Source organism: Pristiophorus japonicus, chromosome 13, assembly GCF_044704955.1.
Source record: "Pristiophorus japonicus isolate sPriJap1 chromosome 13, sPriJap1.hap1, whole genome shotgun sequence".
In the NCBI taxonomy this organism is placed as follows: Eukaryota; Metazoa; Chordata; class Chondrichthyes; family Pristiophoridae; genus Pristiophorus; species Pristiophorus japonicus.
The window spans coordinates 134,957,340-134,969,219 of NC_091989.1; the positions used below are offsets into that span (position 1 = coordinate 134,957,340).

The following is an 11,880-nucleotide window of genomic DNA, read 5'->3' on the forward strand; positions in this document are numbered from 1 at the left end:
TCCCCCAGTTTCTCACCCCACCCACACCATATTCCTCTGATAGATCACCACCACAGGACACCTACTAATATATAAATAAAAGTCTTGCACTTAGCATGCATCTGAGACACTTTGTTTATAGATGCAAAATAACTTGAGAGAAAGCGAAACCGAGGATTGCGGAGAAGGGTTGGAATGATCAATGCAAACAGGAAAGATTGGTTGATGCCAGATTTCTTGCTCCCACACTACAGTGCACTTTCCATCAAGTCAAAGAGCAGCACAGACAGAATTTGTGCTCATAAGCTCACATCCTGCCTACCCGAGATATGCGTGGATATCAAGATTAGGCTTAGAAAAAAAGAGGCAGAATATATATTTTTTTTTAAAAAGACTGATTTTGGAAAATCTTTAAATGTAGGATTTAACACTGCACAATGACATAGAAACTGACAATGACATAAATTCATTCAACGTTTGTAATTCATAACAAATATAAAAAATTGCAATCTCATGAATCAGATTAGAGTACGGAAAGAAAATCTAAAGCACAACACTTCTCTGACCACTTCAACTACGGAGAATACATTTAGACAGTGCTTTCTAACAGGACTCTAAATCTCTAAAATAAACCTAGTTTGTGTATGTGTGATGGTCGTTTGTGCAGTGTGCCTTGGACAGAGTAATCTGTAAAAGAAAAAGACTTACATTTATATAGCATCTTTCACAACTGCAGGATGTCCCAAAGCACTTTATAGTCCTTTTGAAGTGTGGTCATTGATGTAATGTAAGAAACCAGGCAACCAAATTGTTCATAAGGTTCCGCAAACAGCAATGGGATAATGACCTGATAATCTGTTTTAATGATGTTGTTGAGGGATAAATATTGCCCAGACCCCCCTCTGCTCTTCTTGGTATAGTGCCATGGGATCTTTTACATCCACCTGAGAGCGCAAATGGGATCTTGGTTTAATGTCTCACCCTAAAGAAGGTGCCTCCGGCAGTGCGGCACTCATCCCTCATCCATGCCTCTTAACTCTAGACTTGACTATTCCCACATTCTACCCTATGTAAACGAGAGGTGATCAAAACTGGACTGCCCGTGTCCTAATTCACACTATGTCCCACTCACCCATCACCCCTGTGCTTGCTGACTTGTATAGGCTCCCGGTTAAGCAACGACTCGATTTCAAAATTCTCATCCTTGTTTTCAAATCCCTCCATTGCTTTGTCCCTCACCACAATCCCCAGAGATGTCTGCGCTCCTCTAATTCTGCCCTCTTGAGCATCCCTGATTATAATCGCTCAACCATTAGTGGCCGTGCTTTCTGTTGCCTAGGCCCCAAGCTCTGGAATTCCTTGCCTAAACCTCTCCACCTCTCTTTCCTCCTTCAAGATGCTCATTAAAACCTACCTCTTTGACCAATCTCTGTCAAATTTTTTATCTCGTAATACTCCTAGAAGCGCCTTAGGACGTTTCACTACGTTAAAGGTGCTATATAAATACAAGTTGTTGTTGTTGCACTGAAGTGTCGGCCTGAATTATGGGCGCAAGTCTCTCGAGTGGGACTTGAACGCTTCTGATAGAGGAATGTGCTGCCACTCAGCCACAGCTGACACTAAATAAGTGTAAAGCAGATAGGTCATTTTAAAACTTAATTGGCGAGTGTACAGTATGAACCAATACTCCCACAAAACATTTTCCATCTTTTTAAAACAAAGATCTTTATAGGTTTGAGCATGATTTCTCTTCTAAGCCCGGTTTCAGCTAAAATAACTAGAGTAATATACAATTGTACTGTCATCATTTATTAAACCAACCACCTCATTTTTCAGCATGGACAATGTGGAAGATATATTACTGCTGTCATCAAGCATTGACTATTCAGATGAGGCCATTTGGCACACCGTAATCAGGCAATCAAACAGATACCGAGGAAAATAAGTGAAAAGTATTCCCCAGGACAGTTACAGTAAGGAGCTCCCCCTTACAAATCATCCCACAATTCATTCATCAAGCATTCAATTGCAAATTTGTCTCAAGTACAAAAAGGAAAAATAAACCCCCTCTCCAACATTGTGTGCATGCAGTGCTCTTGTTCGGGGATTTAAAAGTTTTTAAGTCTATCTCCTTTGCATATATTAAGTGTCACCTTGACTCCATTGGGAGCATTCTTGCCGGAGTCAGAAGGTTATAGGCTCAAGTGCATAATCTAGGCTAACACGTTAGTGCAGTACTGACAGAGTGTTGCTTTGTCAGAGATGTTGTTCTCTGAAGCAGAAGTAAAACTGAAGCCCTGTCTGTCTACCTGTTCCAGTGGCTCAGATGGACAGCATTACATGCTGAGCAGGGAGCTCTCCCAAATGAGTGAACCAACATTCCTCCCTGAACCATCAAAAACAGATTAACTGGTCAGTCATCTCATTGCTGTTTTAGGGATCTTTCGCTTCCTGCATTTGCCTACATAAGAAGTGTTTTTCTAAAGGTAATTAGTTGTATGTGAAGTGCTTTGGGATGTTTCCAAAAGACATGAGAATGCTTTATATAAATGCAAATCTTCCACTTTTTTCATATAATTTTGTGTAGTTAAATATAGCTACACCAATGTAGCAAATTACTCATGTTGATCCAAGGAAGCTACAGAATGCTGCACTAAGACCCAGTGTGAATACATATAGAATACAAAAACTTAAGTCGTGACTTCACAATGATTATTCACACTGCACTTTTCTATCAACAGCCTTGACCTACAGCTTTCTGACCTCAATTAAACAAAACAAGCATATACAAGCAGTTAAAAGCATGAAGAGAACTGGCATTAGAATAGAATAGATTTAAATAGTATGAAGAACACTACAAACGAGGTGGTTCCAGGAGCTTACACAATAGGAAGCCATACAGACCAAGGTCTTTAATTTTTAAACAGTGTAAATGCCACCCTGTGCAATTCATCATCATATTATAGGAGGACATCACTAGTCCAATACTGGAAAAGGTGCAGCAAAAAACTCATCATAGGCAGTCTCTCGGAATCGAGGAAGACTTGCTTCCACTCCTGAAGTGAGTTCTTTGGTGACTGAACAGTCCAATACGAGCGCCACAGACTCTGTCACGGGTGGGATAGATAATCGTTGAGGGAAGGGGTGGATGGGACTGGTTTGCCGCACGCTCTTTCCGCTGCCCGCTCTTGATTTCTGCATGCTCTCGGCATTGAGACTCGAGGTGCTCAGCGCCTTCTTGGATGCACTTCCTCCACTTAGGGCGGTCTTGGGCCAGGGACTCCCAGGTATCAGTGGGCATGTCGCACTTTATCAGGGAGGCTTTGAGGATGTCCTTGTAGCATTTCCGCTGCCCATCTTTGGCTCATTTGCCGTGAAGGAGCTCCAAGTAGAGCGCTTGCTTTGAGAGTCTCGTGTCTGGCATGCAAACTATGTGGCCTGCCCAGCGGAGCTGATCGACTGTGGTCAGTGTTTCAATGCTGGGGATGTTAGTCTGGACAAGAAATGTTGATGTTGGTGCGCCTGTCCTCCCAGGGAATTTGTAGGATCTTGCGGAGATATCGTTGGTGATATTTCTCCAGCAACTTGAGGTATCTGCTGTACATGGTCCATGTCTCTGAGCCATACAGGAGGACAGGTATTACTATAGCCCCGTAGACCATGAGCTTGGTGGCAGTTTTGGGCGCCTGCTCTTCAAACACTCTTTTCCTCAGGCGGCCGAAGGCTGCACTGGTGCACTGGAGGCGGTTAAAAAAAACTACCCATCTGCTCACTAGCATCAGATATCTGTGTTGCTAGGAGAGACTCTAAAAGCTGAGTTTGTTTATGATAAAGACCTAGAATGAATCTTATTGAGCTAATCAACATCTTTACGAACATCGACACGGTGAACATTAGAAACGGTTTACCACGACCCAACAGTTAACGACAAGTGGGGATGGATGAAGTTCAGAAGGATGGGCAGATCAGATACAACAGCAGGATACGATTTAGAATGGACTCCCCAAGGAAGCAATGAGGCTGATAACGCAAGTTTCAAGAAGGGGCTGGACTGGCATTTGGTGAGAAAATCAATGGAGGGATACAAGTAGTGAAAGGTATATTCTATTTTTGAAGTCTGAGGCTAGCAAGACAGACTGAACTTGTCCTTTCCAGTCCTATACATTCCTATGTTTTTAAACTTATGCCCCACTCAGATCAGAGTCAATGATTAAACTGTCACTGTCTCTGCTTCTAAAGCAGTCATCAGGATCCATCATTGAAACATTTAAAAATGACAAAATAATTCAACAGTTCAACTTTAAAACAGTTCAAATTTTTCTAGAGGTTGCTGATGGAGCTCCTTCTAATAATTATTTTTATTTAAACTACAGTATGAAGTGAGTTATACTTTAACATTTTTACCATAAATCCAACATGCACACTAAATAATTTTAAATGAGATTACTCACCTGCAGAAAGGGCTAGTTCGATATTGGTGTTAAACCGTCTCAAACACTGAATGCAGACATCCAATAAACCTTCTTTGTTAAAGACAGATACTGCCCTGCTGCTGCTCTCACTAAGAAATCAAGAGAAAAATGCCAATAAACCCTTCTCTTCAACACAATTACTTTGCACTATAGTTGTTTAGCTTACTGTGTCGAGACCCCCTTCATGTCTGTATACAAACTATTCACCTCATCAATCTAGGCTTACAGAATTAGATACCGTATCATCAGGCATTGTTCTCTGGGCAACAGTGAACTTGTACTAACAAAATACCAGTACAGTCAACGGAAAACCATGAACAAAATTATGTTTACTTTAATTTGTAAAAATGAAAGGCACCTTGGGAGCAACTATCTTATCACAGAAGCAGCAATTCCTAGCTGATGTTTGATGGATAATTATGTTAGTTGGTAATCTGAAAAGCAGCAACATTTTTTGTGGCTGCTGTGTTAGAACAGCATACATCAATGACTAACTTTAGGTATTACTCAACTATTCCATGGGGCTGTTTTGAGCAGAACCAATAAAACAATCCAACATCTTGGGGTAGCTCTTCACCCATCAAGGTGCCTGGCCCATGAGTGGAGAGCTGAAAACTACGGATGTAAAATTTATGGATAGAAAATAGTGATTTTCACTCATGATTTTCTGATCCACCCCTGTAGTGGGCATAGTATCTTGCTGCTGGCGAGGGCTCAGGTTTTCTCTCTGCAGTGTTCTGCCATATATTATTAAAGAATGTATTAGAATGCACAATGCTGCAGGAGAGTGAACACTTCTGTTTGATTTTTTACCAAATGTCATCATCGACAATTTCCACAACATTAACTGTTCATCTTAAAGCGATTAATGATGTTGCAGTGCAAACTTTATTAAGAGCTCTCAAGAAAACCTGCATTAAAAAAGTTTCGAGATTAATAGCAACCTACAAATAGTTACTTGGCAAATTTATGTGTTTGATTAAAAAAAAATCTTACCACAGATTCCAGAGAAGGTGGATGGCCTCATTGGCTATGTCCTCTACATAGTTTTTATCTGCATCTTTCTGGTTTTGCGGAATGACCACATTTGCATCTAATCCCGCACAGCACTGTAACCAAGGAACAGAAATAGTTCACTGGGATTGTACCGAGCCACATTTTTCTCAGCACATACTTAAAGAGCACAAATTTTAAAAGTCGCATGATGCCATGGAGTTCAAACATTGGAGCCATAGAGTGATGACTCCAACAATTCCCCATAAGGAAAGTTCCCATTGTGTCAATGTCGGGATACCAGGTATTTCCAAAGAGGGGCTACGCCAGCTGCGTCCCCCCACTTCCTCCCAGAGTAGCTGGCTACATTGGCAGAATTGGTTGAGGCCAAAGAGCAACATCCCAAACATCCTCAAGATACCAACACACCACAAGGAGCAGGAAGACACCCAAGGAAGGAAATGACCAAAAAAATGAAACAAGAGCATATGGATTTACATTTTACACAGAGCTTACCTCCCGCAACAGTGCGATAAGGGGGGTCATAACATCTTGCTTCACCATCTCCTCACAAACATCGTATCCCCCACAAGCACTAAGGTTTCTGTTATGAATAAACAATTCATATTAGATACTTGCATGTTTACAATCCCCTCAACACACATATTCAATACATTACTTAAAAATAAATACTTCTCCCCTCAGAAGTCTCCTCATCTGATCTACAAATACAATTAGGTCCTACTGCAGTTGACAATCATTATTCCAGATTTATACATACTGGAAAACAAGACATCCATTATTTAAAAATTGACAGCTGTCAGCTTGGCTCAGTGGATAGCACTCTTGTCTCTGAGTCAGAAGGTTGTGGGTTCAAATCCCACTCCAGGGACTTGAGCACACAAAAAAAAATCTAGGCTGACACTCCAGTGCAGTGCTGAGGGAGTGCTGCACTGTCGGAAGTGCCGTCTTTCAATTGAGACGCTAAACCGAGGCCCCATCTGCTCTCTCAAGTGGACTTCAAAGATCTCATGGCACTATTTCAAAGAAGAGCAAGGGACTTATCACCGGTGTCCAGGCCAATATTTATCACTCAATCAAAAATAACAAAAAAAAGAGATTATCTGGTCATTATCACATTGATGTTTGTGGGCACTTGCTTGTATGCAAATTGGCTGCCGTGTTTCCAACATTACAACAGTGACTACACTCCAAAAGTACTTAGTTGGCTGTAAAGCGCTTTGAGACATCCTGTGGTCATGAAAGGCGCTATATAAATCCAAGTCTTTCTTTTTTTACAAGAAGTAATGTTAATTTATAATCTTGTAGTTTTGAAATCGTGATATTTTAATACCGGTTTCGATAAAACTCACATTCAAGTACATTACCTATTCAAAAAAGGTTGATCAACATCACCACCAAAATCTGATTTGATGCATGCAGCAACTTTTAAAACATTTAGCGCTAACCTGAGTGCACCAGCAGCTGTCTCCCTGACAGCAACACTTGGATCAAGCAGCATAGGTCCCAAGCACCTAATGGCATCTTTCTGCAGAAATGAAGGAATCACCTTCTTCTCCTGGACAAGTTTTGAAATATTTGCACATGCAAATTCTCGGACATCTGGAGACACACTCTGTAACTAAGAGAATAGGATTTTAATTAATCATAGGGGAAGATCATGTACTATGCTCACAGCTGCTTGTACAATTGATTTTTATTTAATATAACCCATAGAAAGGCAGTGACATTTTGTCAAGCTTCTTTCTAATCCAATATTCTAAGAGTAACCCTCCTGTGAAATGGTGGTAGAGTATTCTACATTCCGTAACTTCTGGAAGCAACTTTTGTGAATCAAAGTAAGAATACTGCTGTCAACAGGTTCATCTAATTAGCGCATGATGTTGATGAAAGCTTTGCACAAAGATTGAAGTTCCTTTCCGCGTGCATCGGTTAACGCACATTTAATTTCTGCAGTGACTGCAACATAGGGTGCAGCAAGAAAGTTAAAAATTCCTCTGCAATTATTTTTCACAAGTGTGAAATTCTCAGTTTTCAAAAAGTGATTGGTGGTAATGTTAGGATGACAAATAGCACTCATATATAGACGAGGATTATTCTAACTTGGCCAATTCAATGAGATGGATTACCATCCGGGCTTCTTCAATTTGCTGATGCCAGCCATTTTTCTCCTCTTGTTTTCTTTACAGTTTAGACAATGTCTGTCTGGTAAGCTCTTTGGTGTCAAGGTGGCTAAAAGATGACATGCCTTGTGAAGTAAAATCAGAACCAAGTCAATCTTCTGTAACAGATACTTAAACAGACAGGCCCACAGTACTCCAGAGCATTGTTGATCACTGACCTGTCATTTGGCTCACTACTCCAAACTGAAGGGGTAGACTTGTTACTGGGAGCTTTTCACTCAGCCTCAGATAACGATCTAAGCCAAATATTTATAAAAGCAAAATACCATGGGTGCTGGAAATCTGAAATAAAAATATAAAATGCTGGAAATACTGAGATCCGGCAGCACCTGTGGAGAGAGAAACTGTTCTGATGAAAGGTCATTGACCTGAAATGTTAACTCTGTTTCTCTCTCCATAGATGCTGTCTGACATGTTGAGTATTTTCAACATTTTCTGCTTTTATTTAAGCCAATGCATTAATGGATAGGATGGTACTGGCTGAACAAGCATACCAATGCTCTGCACTGATAAGTTATCCAGCAGTAACCTCTAACAATTGGGGGTACCCAAGACTTGGCTATGCTAAGCTGTGCCTAAGCCCTTTGGACTTGGGTAAGCAGCTTCCCTGTTACAAATTAGAGCCTGCCATCGATCCCTTGTCAGATTCAATGACATCAGCTGCCCCTGTAACTGTCACTTATCTTCCTGAGTTGCCAGACACTGCCCAATATCTACTTATATGATAGCGTAACCCAGGGGATACAACGTGTCCCGTTGACAAACTGGATACCTTGACTTTGCACGTACCTTCATGTGTGTTTCTATCTTTTAGTACGCAGACTGCTTATACTTAAGACAAGGCCAGAACCAAAGATGAAGCTGTTTTACTACAGGCAGTAAATGACTAGCAAATAATGTGTTGAAGACCAAGATAAATAATTCTCTTCAGCTGGGAAAAACTTAAGACTCTGAGCAACAAAAATGAATTCTACTTGATAGACATTAGGCACCTTAAAATGTGTTGAGAAACAATTGAGATTTAGAAGACATTGAAATTGAGAACAAATTTTGAGCAGTTTCAACATCATCTGAACATGAAGATTTGTTAGCAGCAGCAGCTTGAACACATGCCAGTGCAAAAGTTTATATGCAGCTCATGGACCTCCGCTGTAGAGTTACAGAGCAATCGGTGGTTAAAATGCTCAATGAGGTACACATTGAAGTATTTTCCCCAAAGACCGAAAACTATAATGAACTGGTTAGCCTGTTTCAGTAATGGGATAAACACATCACACACCCCTATTTGTGGGGAAATCTCTGGTGCTCAGTAGGGGTTATCTGGCATTGGCTCTCCCCTCTGGTGGTGAACCGAGGGAGATAATAAAAATAGGGATGCACACTGACAATCAGGTTTTTAAACAAAGTTGCTGGGTAGACTTTTGCCCAGATTCCTAAAATTACAATGCAGGAGGGTAGTTAGGAATTATTTTGTTTAAGACAAGAAAGACAACTGATGCGGGGAAGCACAACGCGTTCTTTATTTTCTATTATTATGGAAAGACAAATTGTACTGATTTGGCATAAATGAGTCCAATAACAGTTGCTCTGTAATGGAAGTCCTCACCTCCCTGCAGATGTTCCTTGGACCCTCTCCTTCTTTGAGCACCACCCACTACTGCTTACTTCTTCAAATTTCATAGCAACTTCCTTGCTGAAAACGCTCATTACACCCTCTACTAAATGGCAATTTGTCCAAGTACAAAAATTGAAGCAGACACTCCAGTGCAGTACTGAGGGAGTGCTGTAATGTCAGAGATGCCGTCTTTTAGATGAGATGTTAAACCGAACTCCGGCTGCACTCTCAGGTAAGCTATGAGAAGCTATATCAGGAGCTATCCCAGTGTCCCGACCAATATTTATCCTTCAATCAACATCACTAAAAAATGACCTGGTCATGATCACGTTGTTTGTGAGAGCTTGATATGCACAAATTGGCTGCTGCGTTTCCTACATTACAAAAGTGACCGCACTTCAAAAGTGATATGCTAATCTGTATCTTCATTTCAATGGCAAGTACAAGAATCTCATTGATGAACTTCAAGTTGAAAACAAAGATATCCAGTTGATTACTTCAGGCCCAATACTCACATCCCAATTTCATATCACTGCAGCTTCCCCCCTCCACACCCTCATCTCCTCTATCTCGGACTTAGCTCCTTGGCACTGCACATTGCTGGTTTCACGCCTAAACATCAACACAATCAGCGCATTTCTGGCAATGGCATCTCCTCCTGTCCCTACGTGATCAACTTGGGTGTGCCATGATTCCATCCTTGACACCCTTCTTTCCACATCTAAATGGCACACACCTAACCTGGCCATTAGTGACATCATCTATAGGCAGGGGTCAGCTTCAATATGAATGGCACCCACTTCTACCTCTCCACCACTACCCTCTACTCTGTTCTATCCAACTACGTGTCAAAGATCAAGTTGCAGAAGAGGAAGAATTTTCTCCAATTTAGCATTAATAAAACAGAAGTCATCCCTGTTAATGTCCCACCAAAGGGTGCATGCTGGTCACTGATTCCTAGTGTGTTGGCGGTTTGGTCAGGCTCAAATGATGTTCAATTGTGGTGCTCCAGGGTGATCTGGAGTCAAGCTTGAAGGTGATTTTTTTTTCTCCACCACTACACTGTCCACCTCCATTGAATCATCTGTAATATCACCTCCTCCAGGCTTGACAACACTAACACTCTCGTAGTCACACTCCCAAGTTCCACCCTACATAAACTGTAACTTATCTAAACTCTGCCACAATATCCGATCCCATATCAAGTCCTCCCTTGACATCCCTGTCCTCAATAATTTCCTTTGGCTCCTTGCCGCCAACACATCAAATTCAGAATCAGTGTCTAAAAGTTGATACATGGCCTTACTCGAACCACACTCTGGCATGCTCTCCCTGAACACCTGTGTTCCACCACCCCTCCCCTCTTCCAAAAGACTTCTCAAAACTTCAATTTTTGACTATCCCTTCAGGCACTCCCTCTATAACTTTTCTTCCATCAGTAGTGGGTGTCTTATCTACCCTCTAAAGCTATAGGAAACTTCTTTGAAAGGGACTCTTGCTTGCTATCTGGTGACGCGTGCTTCTGCTGGAGAAGGGGTGGGAGAGATAATTGAATATACTGAGCTTAAAAGGGAATCGAGCCTAAACACATTGGGGGGGGGGGGGGCATTAATTCCATTTAAATCCAACACGAGAGCAGCTGGTAAGAACACAGCCCCAGGGAAGCAGTTCCGAAACTTACTTTCTCCAGTAAATCCCCGGCCGGCGAGCAAACTTCTTCAGCCTCCTCCTCCAGCCCGCTGGTGTTATTCGGTGGCCCAATGGGGGAAAACTGAGGCCGCACGAACTTGCTGGTTTTCTTCTTGCCCATGGTCCGGGTGGCTGCACGGAGCTGGGACGCGTGAGAGCACCGGGCCGCCGAGCCGCTACACCATGTGGGCAGCCGCGCCGTGCCGTGCCGAGCCGCATTCACGTCACGCCCGGGGAGGAGACAAGTGGCTGGCGGGCGGGCCGGCCGGCCGGCAGACGGGCAGCTGCCTGCCAGCAGAGTCTCGCTCTCACGGTGCCAGTGCTCATCACAATGCCTTGCCCACAGAGTCACCTCGCGGACTGCTGCACTCTCACTGCTGCGGGCGCAAAGATTACTGCTGCCATTGTTTGCCCAGGAGAGGAAAAGGCCTTTCGCGCAGAGTTAAGACGATCCGGATGTGATGTTACAGTGTGTGAGGGGATGGGGGAAGAGTCCCAAGCCGCGTAAACTGGTGCCATCAAACACTCTGCAAGTTCCACTGTACCTGGGACCCAGCACGGATTTAGATTATTTGTATCACATTGCAGTGTGCACGTAGAACCTGTACACAACTACCCTGAGTCTAACGAGTGGTCTTCAAGATTTAAAAAACAGCGAAGTTAGTTTTGACAATCCTAAATAAAAGTGACATACCTGCTGAGTATTTCCAGCATTTTTTGTTTTTATTATGTTACATTTTTTTACTAAGCTTTCAAGTACTTCTATAATTTTTTTTCCATTAATACGGTTTCTTATCTTCCCTCTAAACCTTGTATGAAACTTTTATCGGTACTCTTGCTTGCTATCTGGTGACGCCTAATTCCACTACCTAGGATGTGGGTGAGATAATTGAATATACTGAACTTAAAAGGGAATCGAGCCTTAAAA

General features: G+C 42.2%; 1 protein-coding gene across 2 annotated transcripts in view; it reads right to left on the reverse strand.

Moving 5' to 3' along the window:
- heatr3 (HEAT repeat containing 3) overlaps positions 1-11,183 on the reverse strand; it is a 36,014-nt gene extending 24,831 nt beyond the window's left edge. Inside the window, exons 1-5 of one of the 2 annotated variants that reach the window (XM_070898029.1) lie at positions 10,945-11,183; positions 6,914-7,086; positions 5,961-6,048; positions 5,448-5,560; positions 4,431-4,540 (exon numbers count right to left, since the gene is read on the reverse strand). In XM_070898029.1, the coding sequence (XP_070754130.1) occupies positions 4,431-4,540; positions 5,448-5,560; positions 5,961-6,048; positions 6,914-7,086; positions 10,945-11,073 (613 nt within the window). In that variant the 5' untranslated portion in view covers positions 11,074-11,183. The remainder of the gene's footprint in view (positions 1-4,430; positions 4,541-5,447; positions 5,561-5,960; positions 6,049-6,913; positions 7,087-10,944) is intronic. The other variant, XM_070898028.1, reaches the window with a different exon arrangement.
- Between the last annotated feature and the right edge of the window lie 697 nt (positions 11,184-11,880).